This window comes from Polyodon spathula, chromosome 22 (assembly GCF_017654505.1).
Source record: "Polyodon spathula isolate WHYD16114869_AA chromosome 22, ASM1765450v1, whole genome shotgun sequence".
In the NCBI taxonomy this organism is placed as follows: Eukaryota; Metazoa; Chordata; class Actinopteri; order Acipenseriformes; family Polyodontidae; genus Polyodon; species Polyodon spathula.
In genome coordinates, this window is record NC_054555.1 from 1,094,809 (window position 1) to 1,120,951 (window position 26,143).

Consider the following 26,143-nt stretch of genomic DNA (forward strand, 5'->3'; position numbering starts at 1 on the left):
CATAAATACGTGCTCGATCAATCAAGAGGTCTGTAGGCTCTGATCAATGTCGCCTCAAGCAAGGCTATTGTGAAAGCACCCAAAGTGAAACTGGAGACAGTCAATAACTAGAATATATCACTTGAATCCGTTTCTCTTTCAGGTCCTGGTTATTGTCAAAGATGCTTTAGTACTGTACTGCCATCAGCAGGCTGCGGGCTCTATTTGAAAACCCATGTGTTAATAGCACGTGTGTAGCCCAGCTGTGCAAGGAGAATGTGCCCGGTTGGGAGCATGCTAATTGGAGGTATTCGTGACGAGCTCTCATCTTTATTTCCCCCAGATCACAGAGACCTACTAATTGCTAGAAACCTTAAAACAACAGCAGGTCAAACGCAGAAACAAAACCCCTGGGTAAGCCTGTTCTAGATGCAGAGGTATTGGGCAATGCTGCGGAAGTTCGAGATATATATATATATATATATATATATATATATATATATATATATATATATATATATATATATATATAGTGTGTGTGTGTGTTTTTCTGATGCTATTTGGATTTGAATTTTTAATTCCTGTACTTCAGCTTTTCCAAACATTACAGTATGTGTCCTTTTTTTTCTCCAGATTGCATCACTCCAGTGCAAGCAGCTCTGTAACAAAGGCAAGCTAGAATGCCAGCAGGAAATGACAGATGATCCTTTAATGTTTTCACGGTGTCCATTGTCTTAAACATGTATAATATTCCCTTCATGCCTGCTGGCTGATGAAAGCGACCCCAGGCTGCTGTGTGCTTGAACAGGTACAGCACAGTCTGACATTCACCTGTGTCCAGAACACCTCTAACACATCCCCATGGACCTTTACATCATTCTTTAAAAAAAAAAAACACCCAACTCCTTTACAGTTTAAAAGGATTCAAACTCTTCTCCTGGTTGAGTTACCCTTTCTTTCATGCATGAAATGTTGAAAAATTAAAAGGAGTTTTGGACACAATAAATATAATTTTGATTTACATTTATTTTCATTGCTTTATATGGGGCTCATAGCAGGCAATCCATGGCGCTCCATTCCATATGTCCCCATAGATAAACACTAGAAGAGTTTATTTTGTATCAGCCCCACATGAGGTCACAATGCATGTAAGTGTTAATCAGAGGCCTGTACAGGGGGGTTGCTCCAGACCAGTGCGCCCCCGAGATGTATGTTATTTGCAAGCTTGATGAGTGCTACTGATGAGCCTGCTTTTTTATCAGTCTGTTGAGATGGTCGTGTATGGATGAAACTGTGTTGTGAATGAGTCATCATGCTTTGAAATTTAAAATAAGCATTCTCTACATCTAAGGGTAGATTCTACCGAAGAAGCATCATGATATATGCTTTACAGTGCAGTGCATTGAACACTGCAGGTGTGTTAAAAAAAAAGTCCTTAAAACACCGAAACAAACAAGGCGTCGTTTACCTGCGTTATGTATGTGTTCTCGGTTTTATAATCTGTTACAACACCGGGGAGCCGTGTTACATACTAACACTGCACACTTCACCCTCTGCCGGCTGCCAGCCGCCTCTGCAGTCCTTCAAACCCTCTACTCTCCGCTCTCTCACTCTCCGGCTCTCATTAGCTAGAAGATGGCGGACTGCACCTCACTGTTAGATGAAGAGCTCTCTTCCTTCGTCTTCAATTACTTGACAGAAAACACCGGGAGCCAGGTAAGGGGACGCCGGATCCAGCACCTGCATGCCGCAGCTTTGCCCATTTGCCGTCAGAATTGTCCGATTGAAAAAGCAGCACTGAGAGCCGTGGCAGCCGGTGTGTGAGACAGACTGCAGCCGGTACGCGCTGCTGCTTGACGTGCTGTACTGCACTTCACGTGGGGGACCGGGAAATGACATTGTGCATTCAATTCATAAACTACTACGTTTCACTTTTATTAGAACAGCATCGAAATTATAAAAAAAAACACTCCAGTTGCTGTTTTTTGTTAGCAGTGTTAGGGATTTTTTATTTTTTTTTGTTATATCCAGCTGAACCATCATCTTAATGTAGAATATTTTGAATTAAAATATATCTAGATAGTGTGATAAGAACATGTATGGACCTTCCCATTCACGCACGTGGTGTTTTTCTATGCGAACTTATTAAATGGGAATACGCTTATAAAAATATATATTTAATTCATAATATATAATACAAAAAGTCTGAACAAAAAATAAACTTGATTTTTTTTTTTTTTTTTTTTTTTTTTTGGATTTGATTGAACATCTAAAATATAATCATATTTCACTGGCCCACCGGGTTTGCGTCGATAATTAAGTACCAATAATGTTCAGCTATTTAACTTACATTGATGTTGCGCATATAACTCGCTGTTGTGTGTGTGTGTGTGTGTGTGTGTGTGTGTGTGTGTGTGTGTGTGTGTGTGTGTGTGTGTGTGTGTGTGTATGTGTGTGTATTTCACTGTGTGTGTGTGTGTGTGTGTGTGTGTGTCAGTTGTGTGTGTGTGTGTGTGTGTGTACCAATAATGTTCAGCTGTTTAACTTACATTGATGTTAGTGTGTGTGTGTGTGTGTGACAGTGTGTGTGTGTGTGTGTGTGTGTGTGTGTGTGTGTGTGTGTGTGTGTGTGTGTGTGTGTGTGTGTGTGTGTGTGTGTGTGTGTGTGTGTGTGTGTGTGTGTGTGTGTGTGTGTGTGTGTGTGTGTGTGTGTGTGTGTGTGTGTGTGTGTGTGTGTGTGTGTGTGTGTGTGTGTGTGTGTGTGTGTGTGTGTGTGTGTGTGTCAGTGTGTGTGTGTGTGTGTGTGTGTGTGTGTGTGTGTGTGTGTGTGTGTGTGTGTGTGTGTGTGTGTGTGTGTGTGTGTGTGTGTGTGTGTGTGTGTGTGTGTGTGTGTGTGTGTGTGTGTGTGTGTGTGTGTGTGTGTGTGTGTGTGTGTGTGTGTGTGTGTGTGTGTGTGTGTGTGTGTGTGTGTGTGTGTGTGTGTGTGTGTGTGTGTGTGTGTGTGTGTGTGTGTGTGTGTGTGTGTGTGTGTGTGTGTGTGTCAGTGTGTGTGTGTGTGTGTGTGTGTGTGTGTGTGTGTGTGTGTGTGTGTGTGTGTGTGTGTGTGTGTGTGTGTGTGTGTGTGTGTGTGTGTGTGTGTGTGTGTGTGTGTGTGTGTGTGTGTGTGTGTGTGTGTGTGTGTGTGTGTGTGTGTGTGTGTGTGTGTGTGTGTGTGTGTGTGTGTGTGTGTGTGTGTGTGTGTGTGTGTGTGTGTGTGTGTGTGTCAGTGTGTGTGTGTGTGTGTGTGTCAGTGTGTGTGTGTGTGTGTGTGTGTGTGTGTGTGTGTGTGTGTGTGTGTGTGTGTGTGTGTGTGTGTGTGTGTGTGTGTGTGTGTGTGTGTGTGTGTGTGTGTGTGTGTGTGTGTGTGTGTGTGTGTGTGTGTGTGTGTGTGTGTGTGTGTGTGTGTGTGTGTGTGTGTGTGTGTGTGTGTGTGTGTGTGTGTGTGTGTGTGTGTGTGTGTGTGTGTGTGTGTGTGTGTGTGTCAGTGTGTGTGTGTGTGTGTGTGTGTGTGTGTGTGTGTGTGTGTGTGTGTGTGTGTGTGTGTGTGTGTGTGTGTGTGTGTGTGTGTGTGTGTGTGTGTGTGTGTGTGTGTGTGTGTGTGTGTGTGTGTGTGTGTGTGTCAGTGTGTGTGTGTGTGTGTGTGTGTGTCAGTGTGTGTGTGTGTGTGTGTGTGTGTGTGTGTGTGTGTGTGTGCCTGTGATTTGCTTATCTTTCAGAGTGAGTTGTAATTTCTTCAATTGCAATGTGGTACAAAGGGTCAGTAACCGGTTTAATTGATTAAGATAACGCTTTTAAACTGCTGATGAAATGTTCTTTCATTTTTTTGTTTTAATTCTGATGAGTTTGCTGGTATTACGTAGTACTTGCTGTACCGCGGCTTAAAAACACACATTCTCTATATTGACACTGTAGCTGTTTGTGTCGCTGGAGACGGGCTCAGATCACATGTAACACAGTTAATTAACATCACATGATGAATTATAGACACTACGAATATTATTTAACAGTTGGCTGGATGCTTTTGTGGTTATGGTTTTTTTTCCTGACATATAGCTGCGCTGTTTGCGTAACCGAGTACTTATATAGCTGCGCTGTTTGCGTAACCCAGTGTTGTCTCATATGTAACAGTTACTTGACATGAAACGGTGACTGGGTATAGACGAGCATTATTAACAGTTCGAGGAGTGCTTTTTAGCTTTTTATGTGATTGCGTTTTTTTTTTTTTTTCTTATGTGCAGAGAGATTTATTTATTATGGTTGTTGCTAAACTTTAAAATGTTGTTTTGCAGGATCAAAAGTGTATGTAGTACATGAATTAGAATACGTAACCCTATCGTAATGCCACTGTAGTGTGCTATCGTTGTGCGTTGAAGTTAGAGAAGTGTATTTTAATAGGCGACTGGTTCATTCCTGCAGGGAGACTGCACTGGGCTCCCGTGGCACACCAAGAAAAGGCTGTGCTCGCAGTGCAACTTGAATGTAAAAAGCCTGCAAGGTGATCTGAGAGCCCGCTGGTTACGAGCGGTGCTGTTCGGTATTACACAAATTGTGACTTTGTCTGTCAGCCCGCCCCCGCTGCCACCCGCACCCCAGTTCTTGGAAAACGAGCACCGTAGATTATTTACTGAACAGTCAGAAGCAAAGTGCAGAACAGTTTAAACTTCCTTGTAAAAAAAAAAAAAAATTGAAGTTGCTCTTTGCAACAAGATATGATGTAACCTGTCCTAAAACGAAAGGTGCAGTTTTATAGCAGTACACCGCGCTGCATGCAGTTAAAAAAAACTGGCTCCTGACAGTGTGGATATGAGCAGACATGCAGGGCGTGCGTCTGCGTTATTGCAGTTCCTCGTAATTTTATAAGCAAGTAAATGGATTTTGCTTATCTGCGGTGTCTCGTCAATGCCCTGCTCTCCACTCTTCGAGGCTGGTGTAATCGCCAGTGCTGCAGTCATGTGCTCTGCTGTAGTAGTTATTGCGAGAGGCGGCGGCTCCTTTGACGCACTCCCCTTCCAGAGCCGCTGGTGCCAGTGCGCGCTGCCGAGGTCCGCGGCTGCGGGCAGGCAGTTCGGTGACAGAGCTGTTCAATAGCGGTGGAAATCTGGACACGTTTGGCAGTCGTTTATTCAGACGTGTTTTATTTTACAAAAAAGGTCACCAAATGTGACCTTAAAAAAAAAAAAAAAAGGCTTACTACTTTAAAACGGGCTAATAATAAATAGGCTTCGAGCTCAGGAGGCTGGTGGTTATCAAAGACGTGCGTGAATTGAATGCGCTGTAAACGTGTCGAAGTCTTCCAATCAGGCTCCCTCACCTTGCAGACGTGCTTGCTTCATGTCACAGATGCTCATTTCACAGCACTTTGCAAAGTGCCAAAATGGGCTGAGCTTTTGAAGGCTGTACTGTTTTTTTTTTTTTTTAAACTGCTTTGCTGAATTTGAGTCCAGTTTTGCAGTGGTCTGTTCTGCATGCTTGTGTGTAGGTGGCGGTAGGCTTGTCCATGGGGCTGCCTCATGGTTGGCTGAGCTGTTGCAGATTATTGGATTAACCTGTCAGTGGCGAGGACGTGGCTCATTGTTCATTCTAACAATATCCACACCTGTATGTTTGGTAACTGAGACACAGGTGACATACAATACAGTGCATTCCCTGTCTGGAGGAGACAGAGGAAACACTGTTACTGCTGTCATACCAGCCGTCTCCTTGTGTCACCTTGAAACCCAAGTAACAGATCTGACCAGGCTTCTGAGCAGCAAGGGCTTCTCAGCCTGGTCTCGCTCGGGGACCGTGACTATTAGGGGCCACCAAGGTGCACCTCATCAAGCTGTGCCCAAGTGATCGTGAGCACAGTGAGCAATGCAGCGTGCCCCCCCAGTGGAGATCAGCACTGCTGGGATTCGAGCCAGCAAGCCCCTGATTGTATGACTCACGCTGCTCTCCAGCTCGCTAGTGCCTTTATCAAGCATTTAAACAACTTGAATATATATATATATATATATATAGATATATATATATATATATATATATATATATGTATGTATCCAGCACACACGCTCTCTCTACCATCATGCAGATGCAAAGTAATGTTATGTAAGTGAAGTCTGCTCCAGAGGAAGCAGCATTAGCGAGTGAATTCTCTATTGCAAGCGTAACATTTGGGGATCTGTGTATTTGAGTCATTTCCCCCGGTTTCATCTGTTTGCAATCCTACAACTTTGATGCAGCTTCCCCCACTGCCAGATTACTGAGAAATGATGAATATTAACATGTCTTGCTTCCTAAACCTCAAGGGAAGTATATCTTGTCATTTACAAACAGATCCCGCAGGGGGAAGCTGACGTAGGGAGTCTCAGTGTTCACATGGAAGACTGTGCAGCTGTCAGTTGTATATAAATAACATATGCAAACGAATTGTCCTCAAACAGATCACAGTGGAGCCCCGTCCATCTTTATACCAGAATAAGATCCCTTCCTGTTTGCACGCTGCTTTCTGTGTCCTCTCTAATGAGAATGCAGACCTTGCTGACTGCCTCAATCTGTTCTCCCATTTAGTTTAAGCTGAAGGAATGCAAACAGAAACCTCTGACACACCTGACGGACAGACAGACAGAGAGAGAGAGAGAGAGAGACACATACACACACACACACCCAGCAACTAGTGCCTCCAAGCTTAGGGAACAAAACAAAAAAAAAACGAGAATCGCATTTTACTTCACAAAAAAATGTTACAGTTTTGCATGTTTTACCAGAATGGTGATCTGATGTCATTTTTAAGCAATGTTGGAAGTTAGCAATTGGCTAGAGCTGCACAAAGCGATTATTAGGGTTGAGCTGTGCACAGAAATCAGGTGAAGGTCATTGGCGTTGCCTGGACTAATTTACCATTCTGAGTGAAAGAGGTGAAGAAACAGTTGAAACAAGCGAAGGAACAGCTGCTTGGGTTTGTGAGGATCGCTGCTTTTCTCAGCCTCTGTGCAGAACAGAGATCCACACAAATCCAAGCAGCTGTTTCTTCACTTGTTTCACTCAGAACAGTAAATTAGCCCGAATAACACCAACGAGCCTGGCCTGTGGAGCGATCCTTCTGAATAACGGAACAGGTCATCAATGAAGCGATAGTGTGCTTTACTGCTGAAGCATCCGTAAGAGCCGCTCGGGCCAAAAGATTGGCCATAGCTGTAGGTCTGCCTCAACTGGATTTCTACCTATACAGTTCACACCAGGAGCACTCCTGCCAGCTCCTATACTGTACAAACACAGGGTCCTACCATTTCATCGACGCCATGTGTAATGAAGCACACACCACCCCTCCCACTACAAACAGTCTGCCAGCATGCCCGGCGCCACACACACAAGCAAAATATATTAACAGCATTCATATAATCTGACAATTGAAAAGATATGACAAGATGACATGAATAAACCCTGCTATAAAAAGTCAATAGGATTGTAGGTGTGTAATCAGCTGAATATGTGGATACTGGCAGCCTGTGTACTGTGTGCTCCACAGAAATGACTGGGTGCTTTTCATCTGGTGCTGGTATACATTGATACACAGTAATGGGACCCAGCATTCTCCCAAGCACAGCGCCTATAAAGGGTTAGTATAACAAAAGCAAAGTGTAATAAAGCATGGTAACGCACAGGTGAGCAGTGCAAACCACATAAAAACACACGGCAAACTCTGGTAAGTGCACAGTGTAGCTGTGGGAAAACTGGAAACTTACCACGCAGATTTACAGCTGTAAACTTTTACAAGGGAGATCATGGTTAATGAGGATTTGAAAATGAAATACGTTTCCTTATAGCGCTTTGTTTTTTTTTCTGATACCGTTGGTACTCAAACAGACACTTGATGCCGTGCCAGTAATGTGTATGTGGGCGGAGGTAAGATGTGTTGAAGTACGCTTTGAGGAGGCACCACAGCTGCAAACACTGCATGGTTATTTCACAGCACTGTTTACGAGGCCCTCTGCTCTCAATCTGCATACGCTAGCCATGTGATTCAGAAGCCCTCGGTTTTAGCCCCTCTGTCTTGGAGGGGGTAGCATGTCTTGCACCTCAGTAGATATTGTCCTGTGTAAATAGTGTGTTTTTAAGCAGGCTGCAGTACCCCATCACACAGACTGTCAGGAAGGCAGGCTTGAGGCATCTCCCACCAGGATTCCATTCATAGCAGCTCAGCCCGTAGGTGAGTCGTTGTGACAAGCCAACACCTGCAAGCGTTTGTGTGCACATTTCCATTCTCCCGGAGTGCAACTGTATTCAGTAATTTCTGGGAGAGTAGGTGGCTGTAGTTTTTTTTTTTTCCTGACACTTTTTGGAACTCTGCTTTCCTGGGCCACGTGCCAGTATGATCTATAGGTGCACATTTCTGTTAGATTCAGTGAGGAGGCGGGGCAGAGGCAGTAGATGTGCAGAAGATAAACAAATGTGTGTGCAGGTCCCAGTAGCAGATCTCAACGCTGAATGTTGTTTGAATGCATTTCCCAATGCTGCTCATGCACTGGGTACTGTTGATGCACCCCCAGACTGCAAGGCGGCTCCCTTTCCTCCTTCGTTCTTCATCTTTCCTCTAAGTAGTTATTCTCTGTGTGTGATGTAACCACTGTCCACCTTCTATCTGTTAGGACTGACCTCCCCAGTTCATTTGTCCTGCAGTTGAGTGTTGTGCTTCTTTGCTCTGATTAACTGTGCCTCATAAAGAGAATGCTGTCTTCACGTTCCCTCCTGGGCAGCAGTGGCATTCAGTGAACCCCACGTTCAGCGCCTTCATTAGAGATTTAGTGCATTGCTCAAATAAAATATCGAGGACGCTGACGGTAAACACACTGATGATAAGATTGAACAAACATTTGAAGACCTTTAGGGGTAGATGGAGAAGCGGGCTGTCTCCTGTTAGCTGGTTCCATGATTGCTTATTGATTATTTATTGAAGGTATGTGTCCAGTAGGGGAGCTCTGAGGGACCACGCTGATTTGAAAGCCTAATGTCTTTTCTATTCCAAAGAGACCCTGTTCAGTTGAAGGAGATCAGTGTGGAGGGTGAATCTAGCAATGTTCTGTGTTCAGAAGGGTAGCATCACAACACGTTTCTTGAGAGAGAGAGCGAGAGAGAGAGAGAGAGAGAGAGAGAGAGAGAGAGAGAGAGAGAGAGATGTTTTGTAGTGAGTTCTGAGCTTTGTAGCGACACTGCAATGACCGCTGCAGCTGTCGAAGGGCTTGTTGAGTTGAGCGTTTCCCAGTCTGTGCAGGGGGAAAGGGGGGGCAGTTTGTGAGGCTTGTGCTGTCCTTTTCCACAGTCATTAAGGATGTAAAACACACAAAAACCCAGTTACTCATTGCAAATAACTCCAGGCTGATGTAAGAAGTGAGTAGCGCTGGGATTATTGGCGAGCTGCAGTGAATAAGCCCTGGCTGGGTTCAAGGGGTTAGGGGATAGGGGGCGGGGGAGTGAGGGAGTGGGGAAACAAACTGCCATATTGCAGCAAGTACTGTGGTGGAATTATTTCACAATTCTCAAAATCTGCTGTCACTTTGGTATTTTATCTTAAATGAATGTGAACACTTTCTGAACTTTACAGTATTAACAAATTACTCAAAGTTTACAGTATTAACAAGTTACCGGGAACCCTGTGAATATGGTGCTTTATTACTGACATGTAGGGGGGCTCTGGGCAGAATGGTTTAGAACAATCACAGTAACTAGTACATAAAACCAAGCAAAGTTGAGTGTCAAAGGTCTCGACAAAGTGCCTTCTTCAAAATAAAGAAACACATGAGATTTAGACCTCTATAGACTTTGTTGTTTTGAAACATTTCTTTGCAATGGAGAGAAAGCTCAGTATATCTGGGACACAGTGCACACAGACAGCGTTCTTACCTCACAGGACCTCCCCTATGGAGCCGGAACTGAGCCAAACTGAGGCCTGCAAACTCATGTCACTTGTGGCAGGGCCGGACTTGGACCCTGCACTGCTGAGGAGAGGAACTGGCAGGAGAGGAGCTGGCAGGAGCATCCTGGCGAGGAAGGCGGATTGCGGAAGGAGTGGTGCTTGTGCAATGGCTCGATCCTGGTATAGGGGAGTTGACCATCATTGCTCCAGTGATTGGTGCAGGCTGGCCAGATCTCAGTCCACAGCAGCCTGTGGAAACAGTTTGGCAGAGTTCTCGAAGGTGTTGCAACACAGTGTCTGAACTCCTATCCTCATTTCAGAGACACTGAACAGTTAAAATAAAATAATAAAATAATATTCACAGAAAACCTTTACAATAAAAACAATGGTTGCAGAAGTGTCTGTTATGGTAGCAGTGTGGGCGCTAGCGTCTATTACAGTAGCAGTGTGGGCGCTAGCGTCTATTACAGGAGCAGTGTAGGCGCTAGCGTCTATTACAGGAGCAGTGTGGGCGCTAGCGTCTATTACAGGAGCAGTGTGGGCGCTAGCGTCTATTACAGGAGCAGTGTGGGCGCTAGCGTCTATTACAGGAGCAGTGTGGGCGCTAGCGTCTATTACAGTAGCAGTGTGGGCGCTAGCGTCTATTACAGTAGCAGTGTGGGCGCTAGCGTCTATTACAGGAGCAGTGTGGGCGCTAGCGTCTATTACAGTAGCAGTGTGGGCGCTAGCGTCTATTACAGGAGCAGTGTGGGCGCTAGCGTCTATTACAGGAGCAGTGTGGGCGCTAGCGTCTATTACAGGAGCAGTGTGGGCGCTAGCGTCTATTACAGGAGCAGTGTGGGCGCTAGCGTCTATTACAGGAGCAGTGTGGGTGCTAGCGTCTATTACAGTAGCAGTGTGGGCTCTAGCGTCTATTACAGGAGCAGTGTGGGCGCTAGCGTCTATTACAGGAGCAGTGTGAGCGCTAGCGTCTATTACAGGAGCAGTGTGGGCGCTAGCGTCTATTACAGTAGCAGTGTGGGCGCTAGCGTCTATTACAGGAGCAGTGTGGGCGCTAGCGTCTATTACAGGAGCAGTATAATATTCATTTTCTTACGAGCCCAGATGCACAACAGTTTGTATTTATGTATTTAGTTTAGTATACAGAGATCATACACAGTTTTATTGTATCTAATTGGTTTGAAGGTGGCTGTGTGTGTGTGTGTGTGTGTGTGTGTGTGTGTGTGTGTGTGTGTGTGTGTGTGTATGTGTGTGTGTGTGTGTGTGTGTGTGTGTGTGTGTGTGTGTGTGTGTGTGTGTCTCTGTGTGTGTAAGGGCTGGTGTGTGTGTGTGTGTGCGTGTGAATGCATGTTCCTGTGTGTTTGCTTGTGTCGGTGGTTGAGAGTCTGTGTCTCTCTTTTCAATTACAGCGCTCTGCTGGCTGTCTGCCTGGTTGAAAAATCAAAGGTGTTTCGGACACATTGTAACGCTGGCCTCCATTTTAGGCCAGGTTGTTGTCTGTTTCGATCAGCTGCTCTAGTGAGGGGCAGTGCCGTGGCAACTGGGTTAAAACACAGTCTCGTCCTGTTGAGTGTTACAAGGAGCTTGCATTACATGTAATGCCACTGATGACTTGCATAAGAACATTAGGATGTGGTGCCGGTTTCAGTCCAGTACTTCAGTTCCACACCATTCAGTTCCAGTAAACCGTCCATCAGCCATGAATGAAAACACTTATTCGTAACATTTTCAATTTGATGAAGACGTCCTTAGAGCTACAATAAATATCATAATTATATGTGAGAAGTGTACACTTGAATAACATGGACGTGTTAGAGTACTCCAAAAGAAATCATCAGACAAGCACTCTGATAAATATTCATTCCTGGGGGTAAAACCATCCTTAACACGTTGCTTTAGAGCGGTGAATGAAATTCATTTGAAAAACCGATTGGGGAAAAAAAACTGCAAATCTGTTATTAATAAAATGGGATGATGCCCTCATGTTGGCAAATGATTCTTAAGAGAGGAGCAGAGGATCTGGCTTTGAAAGGAACAGCTGAGGGATGTGTGACTGATGCAAGCGTTGATGCTCTTTCACCCACTTCCTATAGGGAACCGTTTTGGGAATTCTGGGAATCCCACTGTTGTAAAAGCTGACATCCTCTAAAGAGTGATGAGGCAGCGGAGCATTGCGGTCGCTTTTCCCTGGAAGCGTATCTCGTGGGACTGGTGCCAGCTGCCCACTGACCTTTCATACCTCCTGCCCTTGTGAGGCGTGCAGTACGCTTACATGCGTGCTTTTTTTTTTCTCTTGAGTTGTAAGGAAACATTTTCGTTCTTGTGCCTCGTGGTACTTAGATCTGGTGCAGTCACTTCTCCTTCATTTCAATTTCTCAGCACTCTATTCTGTACTGGTTTTTACTGTGTGTAATTATACTCGAAAAACTAAAATACCTTTTCAATATTTCTGGAACATGATAGACTTCCCCATGCTCAACGTATATAACGTTCTGTATTTTGATATGCGACAGCTCAATGTTAGACATTAGTCTCCTGTAGTTACTATTACTATGAATATATCTTTTATTAAGAAAAATAGTTTGTATTCCAGCACAAAATGCATTTTAAAACAAAATCAAACTGAGTCTGATTTTTTTTTAACATTATGTGAATGTGTTCAATCTTAGATTACAATATTCAATGACTGTGAAATATTTCTGCAGTCCTAAGTCATGCAGTTTTCCCTGGCTGCATGTTGCACGTCCCTCTGTCCGGTTCTGTCTGTCCATTTCTTCCTGTGTATCTCAGGCAAATCTGTTTTTCTCTTCTTATCAGCAGTATTTATTTCTGTTGTTGCTATCAGTTTATTTCAGGCACTGCTTTCTCCCTCAGTAGAAGGTCTCTCTATAAACACCTCGGAATACATTTTTCTGTGTCTGTCTTTGTGCATGCGTGTTTGTGTGAACGACCCTGTTAGAATATGCTATGCTCTAAATACTGCACTGCTGCATAAAGAAATGACATAAATGTCGCTCCAGTTTTGAAACAAGCACAATTCTTTGAGAGGAATTCAATCATTTCAGCAGTTAAAACACAGCAGGAAACTGCTGAAGATAATAATTTAATGGCAGATCTGTTTCTTGTAGTGTTTTATACCGTTGTAATGGTTGTATTAGTCTCTTAAAGGGTGCTTGTTTTGCCCGTTCTTCAGCACAGGGTCCCTCGTGTTTGTTGCTTTTCGAGGGCTGGACTGTGTGTGTCTCTGTGGAGTAGCTCTTCTTTCATGATTAGATATGGACGTGCGTGGTTGGGGGAGGCGTTGAGAGTAGTGGCGAGGGAAGCAGTGCACAGCCGCTGTGGTTTTGCACAGAGGCATCCTTCACTCTGTGTTCAGCTCTCAAGGGTAACGGCTGTTGATTGGTTTGGGACCCAGGAAGAGAGGAAAGTGGGGTGTTAGTGTGGGGTGTGGGTGATTCAGGAGTGCAATGCGGTCAGATTCACACGCAGTACTAATGAGGCGTGTTACAAAGGGTTTAAATGTTTAGATAGATATCCTTAGTAGTTGTACACAGTGGCTAAGTTTCTTTTCCCTACTTCAAGCTAAGTGTGAAGTAATGTTCCTGCTAGCCTTGGCTGGTAGTTCCCAGTGTCACGGTAGATATTGTGCATTCATCCAGAATGCTTTAAAGAGCTAGCTGGGAATTACAATAGAATAAGAGATGCTCAGAGAGGCCCTCTGAGCAGCAAATTAACCCAATGCGATCAGCAGCTGTGATTGATGTGTAGGTTTTAGCTTTGTAGTGTTCTTAATTAAGTGTGGTGCTGTACGTAACGCATCAGTATGCTAGTTTAGGTTTGATATTCTTAGATTAAAGAATAATTCTGATAATAAAACAAGAGGCAGTGACTGCAGGCCAGTCAAGGGGTTATTAAGTGTCCAGGTCAGGGGTTTGACCTTGCTTGTGATAAATAGGAGGTGTATGCCCTCCCAGGGGTCGCTCCCTTCTGACACCACGCTCTGTCTGAACACACAGACCTGTAGCTGCATGTTTCACTACCCCCCTGGGAGCCTTCAATAGAAAACAAACACGGCATGCGCATGATCCGGTTTATGGCTTGTCCCAGTTCACTGCTTTTCTCATGCAAACTAAGTGCTCCCACTGTAGCTTTCGTGTATGAGTGCAATTTGATTTCTCGGCTTTAGATTTCACAGCTAGGGTTTTATGTAATGCAGGTGACTACAGTACCAATGGTGAAGCAGTGCCCATCGCCATGCTCATTCTGCACAGGCCAGTAGCTACAGTCACTGTGAGGACTGGCGAGTCATGTGACTGAGCGGTTTGCCAGTGAGTGAGACACTGGGGTTTATCATGTGACTGAGCGGTTTGCCAGTGAGTGAGACACTGGGGTTTATCATGTGACTGAGCAGTTTGCCAGTGAGTGAGACACTGGGGTTTATCATGTGACTGAGCGGTTTGCCAGTGAGTGAGACACTGGGGTTTATCATGTGACTGAGCGGTTTGCCAGTGAGTGAGACACTGGGGTTTATCATGTGACTGAGCGGTTTGCCAGTGAGTGAGACACTGGGGTTTATCATGTGACTGAGCGGTTTGCCAGTGAGTGAGACACTGGGGTTTATCATGTGACTGAGCGGTTTGCCAGTGAGTGAGACACTGGGGTTTATCATGTGACTGAGCGGTTTGCCGGTTTGCCAGTGAGTGAGACACTGGGGTTTATCATGTGACTGAGCGGTTTGCCAGTGAGTGAGACACTGGGGTTTATCATGTGACTGAGCGGTTTGCCAGTGAGTGAGACACTGGGGTTTATCATGTGACTGAGCGGTTTGCCAGTGAGTGAGACACTGGGGTTTATCATGTGACTGAGCGGTTTGCCAGTGAGTGAGACACTGGGGTTTATCATGTGACTGAGCGGTTTGCCAGTGAATGAGACACTGGAGTTTATGCATTCCGGCTTTCTGTTTAAAGGGTGTATTGTGTAACTAGGCAGAGGCTGGCTGCAAACCCGTAACCCCCGTAACGTACACTGAAGGAAAAAGGGAGTGGGCATCTCACTGCTTGAAGGATTTACAATAGAGATTAGAAACAATGAATATTAATCTGGGAAGGTTTAGGACAGTGGCACCCGGAGCTCTGTAACAAACAATGGGAAAAATAATCTACTTATGGGCCCACTACAGTGTGGTCTGTGTGTGGTCTTGTGATTGCAGCAGAAATATGTACACAGATCACAGACTGCCTTACCAAGACATGCTGGCTCCTGGACACTTCATAATTTTGATGCATTTTTAAACAGTGTAGTTGAGAGAGCGAGAGAGAGAGAGATGTAATCATTGTAAAAATTCTGTCTTCTTAAAATGGGTGTTACATTTCTATTAGATACAGGCAGATCCTTGTGCTTTAAGGGAGTCTCCTCTCCCCTCCTCTCTCTTTTGCTCTCTCATTCAGAGAACACTGCACCTTTCTGGACCGGGGTAAGCATGTGATATAGTCGGAAACAAGGTGTCCAGGAATGCTTTTCTGAGGCTCTGAATCTGGGCCATGGAAGTGTAATGGGCCCCGGGGGACGAGGAACACTTTTACAACATTTCAATGACATCGCCCATACGTGAGCATCATTGACAGCAAGGCTCTCCGGGAACCAGGCAACCAGGCAACCTGTCCATGTGCTCTGAACAGCCTTCATTGGGGTTGTGTGTCAGCGTTTTCTCAGGCTTTTCTAAGCAAGGGGATGCGGGGAGGGGGCGATGCTTATGACACGACTTGACATCCCTCAGCTGAAACACTGCGTGTACAACTTGCCTTTACTGCTAAACAGCTCAAGATACCCAGCCAGCAGCACAACTGGGTCTGAATGCAAATGAAGACAACTGGAGCAATGCACCTCCCAAGACACATTTCAGAGTCTCACACAGATACGCACACACGTACACACACAGATACACATGCACACACAGACACACACATGCAGGCATACACACACAGACACAGAGATACACACACACACACACACAGATACACACACGCAGGCATACACACACACAGAGATACACACACACAGACACACACACATAGATACATACACACACACATGCACACACAGACACACACAAATATACACACAGAGACACACACACAGATGCACACACACACCCACACACACACACACGTATGCAGCTAGAAACAGACCAGTTCCTGCCTTGCTTAGCCACTGTGGTTAGAAACACCAAGACTGAGAAGTGTAGACAGAAAGTTTCTCATTGACATCATGCTCAGATTGTTCTAGAAGATCTGAGTATGCGAAAGAAAGGAAACTAAGGACCCCTCGGGCTTATTAACTTACTGTAGCCTGATGTTGCCTTAGTTCAGAGACATCCAGCTCCCTGCACTGCATGGCGACCAGCAGGAGGCGCTGTGACAGTGCCTGTAGCCTGTACCTTATTCCCAGCACAGGGCTCTCTGCAGGGGGGTGTAGAAGTGGAAAAACACTTGAACAAGAAAGTGTCTTAAGGCTGTAGGCTAGCATTGCCATGCCTGCGATCCATCTGTCTTACTCCAGACCAGAGTGGTCAGGAGGAGGATTCATTATGAGGGGCTGATAGGAATCCTTGGCTTTGCTAATGAACATGATTGCTTTCCTATGGTATAGAATCCAGTTGTTCTGCAGACATCATTCAGCTTGGCTTTGCAAATCAAGACTTGAGTATCTTTAATATCTTAAATCGGTAACTAATCAATGCAGTGGTTTATCATCTTCTGTAAAGGCTCATGAATCACTAATCTAAATGATCACAATGACAGTTAATATTTGACCGGATTTTGCCGTGCACGTACACCACTGAAACGGTCAAAACAGTCAGAGTGCAAAATGAGAACACTTTCTTTTTTACTATTTGTGCTTCTTATCAAGTTGAGCTCTGCCCTTTGTACAAATTCCTTCCCATGAAAACGTGTGTGTGTCTTAATGTCTGCGGGGAAGGTTTTAGTATGTAACTAATCCCTACAATGAGAACCTGGTGCTAGAAGGGAGGCGCTGAGAGGGTACAGTAGCAGCAGTGGTCCTGAAGCTTCCCTTGTGTACACGTTTGGAATGATCAATACCATGTATCGCGAGGTTCGGATGAAATGCTCAAGGTCCTCTTTGGAGGCTGCAGAACCTCGCAGTTATAGTGGGAGACAAGGGGGTAAAAAGGAAGCGGCCCATCACGATTGTGCTGAAGGTGGATTGCGTTTGTTTAGTTTATTGTTTTTTTAATCCAGGTAGACTAAATGAACTATACAACGACCCTGATTGTGATGCTTGCTGCATTCAGGAATTCAAGCCCTTTCATATTCATGAGGTCTTACAATGCACTTGTAAGACCTCATCTTGAATATTGTGTGCAGTTCTGGTCACCTCGCTATAAAAAAAATATTGCTGCTCTAGAAAGAGTGCAAAGAAGAGCGACCAGAATTATTCCGGGCTTAAAAGGCATGTCATATGCAGACAGGCTAAAAGAATTGAATCTGTTCAGTCTTGAACAAAGAAGACTACGTGGCGACCTAATTCAAGCATTCAAAATTCTAAAAGGTATTGACAGTGTCGACCCAAGGGACTTTTTCAGCCTGAAAAAAGAAACAAGGACCAGGGGTCACAAATGGAGTTTAGAAAAAGGGGCATTCAGAACAGAAAATAGGAGACACTTTTTTACACAGAGAATTGTGAGGGTCTGGAATCAACTCCCCAGTAATGTTGTTGAAGCTGACACCCTGGGATCCTTCAAGAAGCTGCTTGATGAGATTTTGGGATCAATAAGCTACTAACAACCAAACGAGCAAGATGGGCCGAATGGCCTCCTCTCGTTTGTAAACTTTCTTATGTTCTTATGTTCCTATATTTAAACCCTAATTTAAAACCAGAAAACATGACCTTTCGGAAAACGGGGGTCTGCCGGGAGATAGCGCCACAGGCTTCCTCCGAGACGCGAATAACCTTTGCAGAAACCAAAGGTGTCAGCTTAGGAGAAAACTACAGGTTACTAACAGAGATCAGCTCTGATGAGCAATTCACACATTTGGCAGAACTGACAGTGCTGTTAATTTCCCAGCACTGGTAGTCATTTAAACAATATGGTCTGACTGGGCAGGGATCTCAGACCAGGCCACTCAGAGTGTCTAAAAACCCATCGTGTATTATCTCAGCATCCCATGGTGTTTGAAGAGCACTGTGCTGTTCAGGCGTTGCTGGATCATTCAGCCCAGTGTGTGAGAATGCAGTGCTGGTGCTCCTGGCTAAACCAAGCTTTCAATATGTCCTCCTCCACCACGTGCGGTGGCTTGTTGGTACCTTCTACATAAAAGAACAGCAGATCAGCATGAACCACTTTGTGTCTTCAGATTGTAATTGAAGCGTTCAGAGGGAGAACCGTGTCAGTGTGCGCACATTTTTTTAGATTTCAATTTCTATTCTCATTGGAAGAGCTGGTAACAACGTCCCACGTTTTTTTATACAAATCACACGTACCCTGCTGCTCTTCTTGTAGTAGAGGGCAGGTATCCACAGGAACGTTTAAAGCCAGATCTGTTTATTAATTGCTGTTGGGACAGAGAATGTTCCAGGGTTGAAAAAACCTTGCATGTTTGTGTTGGTGCAGAGAGGAGATTTCACCAAGCAGTACTGGAGCTGAACAATCCTTCAGCCCTGGAGCACCTAGATCCCACGGCACGGAATTGAGTAATTTAAATACAGCTCTGTCGTATCTTCTGTTTTTTCAGGTACAATGTAGAGCAGGAATGACACTGAGCTTACTATGCTAGTGCAGGCCTGCGGGAATACAATTTAATGTTTTCTGCAACACTGTGAACAAATCAATTATCTGTCAGGTACAGTGCAGGTTTGGATATTTCTTTTGTTTTTCAAGGAGTTCTGAATCTTGCTTTGATTTGTGGAAGAAACTTTTTGAAAGGTTTTGTTACTATAGCTTTCATGAAATGTGGAAAACATTCCATGTGCAGACTGATTTATTTGCTAGCTGATTTATTTGAGAACTGATTTATTTGCTAGCTGATTTATTTGAGAGCTGATTTATTCGAGAACTGATTTATTTGAGAGCTGATTTATTTGCTAGCTGATTTATTTGAGAGCTGATTTATTTGAGAATGGATTTATTTGAGAACGGATTTATTTGAGAACGGATTTATTTGCTAGCTGATTTATTTGAGAGCTGATTTATTTGAGAGCTGATTTATTTAAGAACTGATTTATTTGAGAGCTGATTTATTTGAGAACTGATTTATTTGAGAGCTGATTTATTTGAGAACTGATTTATTTGCGAGCTGATTTATTTGAGAGCTGATTTATTTGAGAGCTGATTTATTTGAGAGCTGATTTATTTGAGAGCTGATTTATTTGAGAACTGATTTATTTGAGAGCTGATTTATTTGAGAACTGATTTATTTGCGAGCTGATTTATTTGAGAGCTGATTTATTTGAGAGCTGATTTATTTGAGAGCTGGATTGCATGATGGTTTAGAGCCCACTTCATTTTCCGTCTCTGAAGGTGTACATTTTGGATAATGTCATTCTACTTTGCGGTTCTAAGAACGACCCAAGGGATTCCTAATAACCCCGCTCACATCGTTCTGCAGTCATCAACCTTGAGCTGCCCTCACCGCTCCTCCGGGCTGCACTGAAACCGCACATCAGAACAAGATCTCCCCCGTCCTTGAGACTGCAGCTGCCTCGCACAGCTGAGGGAAGGGAATTGGAAGTTTAATTACCCTTAACGACCTCACCTGATTGCTGCTCCTAGCAGATTCATTACAAGGGGCTCTGTGCTGTGCTGAAGTGGGAGAGCAATCACATGCAGGCAGTTTTGGCTACTAGCAAGGAAGCAGCCTGGTCTCTGAGTCACAGCATCAGGAGAAACTCCCTTCCTGCATGAAGCAGCGGTCCTGGTGTGAGGGCCCACTGGCACTGTCTGTCTCTGAAGGACTGGGGGGCTGTGGAGGCAGGGCAGCCTTGTGTTTACAAATCAGGGACTGGACAGTATTCTCTAAATGGTATACTAGGAAAAAAAAAAAAAGGTAGGGTTTTGAACGGAGTTCAAATCAAATACATCCTCCTGCCAAATCACTTGTGACTGCATCAATCACTCCAGTGGCAGTTAAAGGTAGCTCATGGAGTTTAACCAAGGCAGGGCAGGGCAGGGCTTCCAGTGGGATGAATATTTAAAGCAGAATAAGCCTGATCATTCATTTATAAAGGGTTTGTCTCAGAGTTCAATGCCACAGTGCCTGTTGGTTCCTCGTTGTCTGATTGTGGGATTGAGTTACTTTCAGTCTAATTAGTCAGCCAAGTGAGGGATGTGGAGGGTCTGCTTGTGGCAGAGTGGCACCCTTCCAGACCTTCGACCAGCCCAGGAACATGCTTCCATAGTCGACGGCACACATACACTGCATGTACGTGATAGTGGAATACGTTTACATAGCACAGCACTTTGCATGCTGGAATGTAAATTTAAATATCGCAGTGCAGAACAAGTGTATCTGTAACCCCTTTCAGCTAGAGCCCAGCTCTGCAGCCCACGCTGCTTCTACCTAAATGATCTGTAACCCCTTTCAGGTCCAGCTCTGCAGCCCACTCTGCTTCTGCCTAAAAGATCTAATAGTCAGGTTATAGAACTAAACAGAAGATGTCTTATGAACTCCCTGCAAAAGATTTCAGGTCTCAGGTTTCAAAACAAACCCCAGAATAGGTGCAGAGTATTTCACGTACATCACATCATGACAGGACTGTGCAGCGTCACATGACAGGGCCCTCTTTACATAACCTCTCCAGAAAATATGTGGCCTCCTCTCCGCAGTTTATACAGCAGATGAAATATTTCCTCGGGGATGTCTTCAGAGGCAGCACGAGATCAGTGCAGCAGAACTATGACCATATTTAGACTCGCTGGTACAGGCATGCAGCTCTTCCATGGGCCGTTCTCAGAGAACAGGGAAAAAACACCCCTCCCTGTTTCCACTGCAGATGTGGCTGTTTGAAGCTCCGCTCTTCAGCTCTGCTTCTCTTCCTGCTCCATGCTGCTTATGCCAGAGGGGCTGCCAGTCTCACCTCGTATAGGATGGCTGCAGATCTCCTTCAGTCTGTATTGCGGTGGTCTGCTGTCCCATCTCTTCTCCAGGAACTGATCTGTGGGAGAGTCTGTCAGTTAAAACACAATATTGCCTTGCTGTGCACCATATGCAGCTGTTTTAATGAACAAGCCTGGTTAAAACTTTGATACTGGTTTAAAAAATAAACACAGTAGCTAGATTCTGGTCTGGCTAGATGAATCACTCCCTCCTGATTGATCATGCAAGCTTACATGAATCTTACATGAATATATCAGGGGTTGTGTATTTTAGTGCATAACCCTGAGCACTGCATATCAACTGTACCTAGTAGTACACTAAATGGTTCTTGATAGTAAGTATGTGTGCATTCTTCCCCTGTCTCACTTAAAAAATGATGATCATTTTATAATATTACAGAGTAGACCATATGGGCAGTAACTTGTATCATGACCTGATGGGTAGAAAGGTGCTTTTTGCTCACTTTTATCTGGGAGAAGCAGCTCCTAAAATCTCTTTAGGGCTTGTACCAGTTCAGTCCTCTAGCTGAATGCACTCCCCTACATGTGGCAGGTTCCTATACCCTATTACAGCATCCTGGACTCACCGTTTATACCTGTGGCAATTATACGTGGGCTAATTAACACTTACTGGCATGTGCCAATGTGGTACGGGACTGAGGACCACTCTCCCAGTTATAGACTTTTCCTGTATGCCTCTGTTGCATTGACACACCCAGTCCCTCTCTATCCATGGTACGGGATGGGGGACCACTCTCCCAGTTACAGACTGGTCCTGTATGCCTCTGTTGCATTGACACACCCAGTCCCTCTCTATCCATGTACAATCAGTTTTCAGCAGTGATTTCAACTGGCTCCTCTATGCCCTGCCAGTGACCCAGTAAAGCGCTACACTGGCAGTGACGTGTGTTCACCCCGTGTGTGACAGATGGGAGAGTGGAGGCTCGATTCCTATTCCTCGGATCTGCATTACAGGTGTTTTTTTGTCCCGAGTCTGGACCCTTGATTATCCCTCGGCTGGTGTGAGGTTACTGGAACACGTGGGGTGAGATGCAGGCTGCCGTGTGCTGCAGCGAACGCTGTGCCGATATTGTGCAATCCAAGCTGTGTTGTTTTATAGGCATGCCAAGGCTATCATTTCAAAGAGCTATCTGAATCCATCACACGCAATTCCCAGACACGGAAGGCTGTGCTCTTTTTGGATAATTGGGATTCTGGCATGCTGCTGTAGTGCTGGTGTTTCCCTCTGTTACAGGAAAGAACATGCTGCACACTGAGAAATGCACTGAACTGAACCCCCTCAGGGCACAATATATTTCTAGATTAAAGCTGTTGGCATTGGACCAGAGTTAGCAAAAGGTTTTATTAGCTCACTGGATGGCTGTGTCTCTACAGATAATGCAGGAGCGTTTTTTAAAAAAAAATATAAATTCTGGCATGCAGTTGCACTAACTTATGTATCGCTGCACCCCTAGTGGTTAGAGATGAGACTGCAGCAGTGGTGCCTAGCAACACCCATGTTAAAGGCAAAGGAAGAAGAAGATGCAGCAGCTTGAGTGAGTCGCTGTGTTAACTCTCTATTTCTTAGTGAAACTTTTCCTTTATGCACTGCCTCTGATTAACACACAGTACCCTCCCTGTTCCAGTGTTTGAGCTTGCCTTGATTATTTGCTGTTTCTCTGACTACAGCCCCACATGCCACCGAGTCTGCTGATTTATAGGGGTTTGCATTTCAGATTTAGTTTAAAGTGCAAAAACCGACAGCAGTTAAAGTCTTCTGAATGCCATGCATTTGAATCAGAGGCAACACAGGTGCTACTGTATAGTAAAAAAAAACAAAACATGAACTCTGACATGAAAGAAGTAATTTACATTCATAATGAACCATTTCACAAGCAACCCAAAGGCATTGAACAATAGACTGGGAACGGACCTGAGCCAAAACAACCACCCATGACAGAGGGGTTCTGCAGTGATTTGAATGCATGTCATCACAATCAGTTTTTTTTGACTGGGAGTTACAAAGGTTAGGGATTCAACAGCCCACAGCCCTGCCCTGCCATTTATATTAACAAACAAACAGCTTTGTACTGTCTAAACTGTAGGAGAGTTTAAAAAAAAAAAAATCAGCATTCATTATTTGTTTTACCCTTCAGCGAGTATGTGGCAGGCTGGCGAGTGGATAGAGGCCCAGAGACAGTCTGTAGTTCAAAAAAATAAATTATTTTATTGTAAATACACAAAAATAAAAGGGCACAAGGGCCAAAACAAAGCGATTTAAACACAAAAAGAAGGACAAAAGCAAAACTAACAAAAATAACAATTTCCAGGCTGGGCAATGCCTGCACTGGATTTATCAAAATTCAACAATCACACTCCAAAAACCACCAACCTGCTTCCTCAGCTCCCTCCTCTCTAATGAGAAGCAGAGGCCTCCTTTTATGTCAGGTGGCTGGGCGCTGATTGATCGTTAATTAAACTAATCATCTAATCAACCCCAGCCACCTGAACACAATGAACCCAGGCAGGTAGGGGAATTTAACCCCATCCCTGCCAATTTCTAAAGGGCAGAGCTGTGCTCTGCCACAGAGTAGCTGACTGCTTTCCCAGGATTTATTAGTTTGGGAGGATCGTCTGGGTCACTTCGATATGATTTAACGGTTTGCGCTGCACCTCACTTTGCTCGGGGTTCCTTCCTGTTGTAATGTTCAGCGATGCTGGCCTCTGTGGAGTTTAAAAAAGAGAAAAAGAAAAGAGTTTGGGCTAGAGCCCAGCTTTCTACCAGAGCGTGCGTATCTGCACGTGTGTGCGTGTTCATGTTCACATGTGCTTGTCTGTGTGCGTGTGTGGACATGCCTTGAGCATGGGGGTCTGCAGAGTAAAGCTCATTGTCTTGGTTGGACCCTAAGTTTGCTTTCAGACATTAAAAAAGCAACAAATTTGTCTTCCAGACCAGAATGTTTGTGAGTGTTGAAGTTATAAATACGTACAGTATTGCTGTATTGCTTGGCTGTGATGTGCTGTACTGTGCTTCCCTGTCATGTGTGCTTTATTTCACTTTGAGCTACGACTGTATGTGTTTGAACATGCTTTACAATGTGTTTAAAAGCTTTTACAGTGTGCTTACTCTACATCGCTGCATTCACCATACTTGTCTAATTTAGTATCCTGTAAGAAGCTACTACAGTAGTGGTGGTAGAGCACCTCTTCTGGTCCTTATTCTTCTTATTCTTCCTGTTGAGTTTGCAGATCTTGCCGGAATCTATCCGAGCCTGTTCCTGATCTGCACTCCCTGTGTGTATGTAGGGTTAGTGCTGCAGTTCCAGGTCCTCGTCATGCTTGCCCTGTAATCTGGTGTTCATTATCTAGGATAAAATTCCGATTTGCACTGAGCTGCTTTTCCTGGGGCCAGTTAGGTCACTGTGCTTGGTGCTGATGAAAATGCCTGTTCGAACGGCTAAAATGCTGGCTTCAGGTGCCTTACATTAATTATGGGCTTAACTGTTGGCCACACAGAGCTTGGATTAGAAATAGTAGCGTGGGAACTTGGCTCTACTGCTGTGGTGAAGAGCGGGCAGCACGTAGATGCCAGCCTTGCCACGTGGATTTACTGAAGCCCATTGACCGGTCCACTCGCTACAGTACTTGCTGTTGCTCAGTCCTTTGTACATGCCGTTGCAAATTATAGTTGTAACTCAATCTTATAGTGCTCTGAAATTGAGAGGTGCAAACGGAATGAACGAAAAGAGATCCGATGCAGAGCGACAACAAGTTCAAATGTCAGTCAGGCGTAGGGTCACTGCGGGCTGCCAGGACAGCCCTGCGTTTAATGTGACAATGTCAGGAAGGTGTTCTGTCCTGGGATAAGTCACCAGTATGCAATGGTTGGGAAGCTGCAGTGAAACTCTGAATTATCAGGTACGCTGTGGCTTCCAGTGGATTCTGGAGACAGTCCCTCGTGGCCTGGCATTAACTACTGCTCTCCACATTTACTGGCTCAGGTTTACACTAAACCAGTTACCTCTGGCTGCAGATCAGTGTTTATTGCCAACCTCTTCCTTTCAGGGCTGTAGCATCCATCTGAATCTGGCATCGCTAGCTATTGAGCTGTTGAGAAACCTGACCCATCACGAGCAGCTTGTGTATGAGTGAGTCACAAGACTGGGGATAATGGCTAAATCTAACATTGCTTAGATAGCAGCCAGCTCCAGCAGGGCAGGGCTCCTAGATAGGCGTCTGTTACCTGGCAGGCGTTTCTGAGTGGGCTGGAAGCTTATTCAGTCTGAAACTCGAGCTGAATCTGCTGGCTGTCAGATCTCAGCTTTGTGATTCTCAGTCCTGTAAGATCCCAGCTTTCTGCATTGAAATAATGGGACCCTCTTATCCTTTGCCCTGTTAAATTCCTGTGAGTTCTGACGGTCGACTTTGGGTCCTGTACACAAAGGTCTTGAATGTTTTGGTCCTGTGCTGGTTTCAGAGAGAGTGGTTCAAAGTAAAGGGCACAGGAATGGCAGCACGACCCGCACACATCCCTCAGCTTGACGGATTCCTAGGAGACAACAATAAACTGTCCGGAAGCAGCCAAGCCTTATTCGGTGACTGAGTGGGACACAGCTGTGGACCTCTGGCAGACATTTGTGTAACACATAGCAATGGATGCTGTGGGATGTAATTATGAGGGTATTTTTAGCACTCCTCTTGACACTGAGCCCTGCGCTGTAGAGGCAGGAAGGATGGAATTCGAAGAACAGAACTGGAAAGCATGTTGAGCTGTGTTTACCTTTCCTTGTTTTATTTGATTATTCTATTTGCTTACAAATGCTGTACTGATGCCCTGGGGCCACTTGCAGAACAGAAAGCCCTTTCCTAATGGATTGCTGATACATCTTTAATGCCCTAATACCTGGCTGATTGGAAACAGGAACTTCTAAATCTGCACCAGCCAGGCAGGTCTTAGAAACACAGACGGCTGGATTTGTCGCTGCTGAGTGGTCTCAATACCGTGTGTAAAAGGGTTACTCTCAAGCCAGGCTGGGATGAACGCTGTTGCAGAGATAGCATTTAACTCTACGTGGCGTACAGTAAAAAAAGAAACTGCTGCAGAATTCAGCACTTGCTGT

General features: G+C 44.8%; 1 protein-coding gene across 1 annotated transcript in view; it reads left to right on the top strand.

The window, feature by feature from the left end:
- The first annotated feature begins 1,132 nt into the window (after nucleotides 1-1,132).
- The window catches only part of LOC121297292 (peroxisome proliferator-activated receptor gamma coactivator 1-beta-like), a 36,325-nt gene continuing 11,314 nt past the window's right edge, over nucleotides 1,133-26,143 (top strand). The window contains exon 1 of the mRNA XM_041223530.1: nucleotides 1,133-1,695. Coding sequence (XP_041079464.1) covers nucleotides 1,615-1,695 — 81 coding nt within the window. The 5' untranslated portion in view covers nucleotides 1,133-1,614. The remainder of the gene's footprint in view (nucleotides 1,696-26,143) is intronic.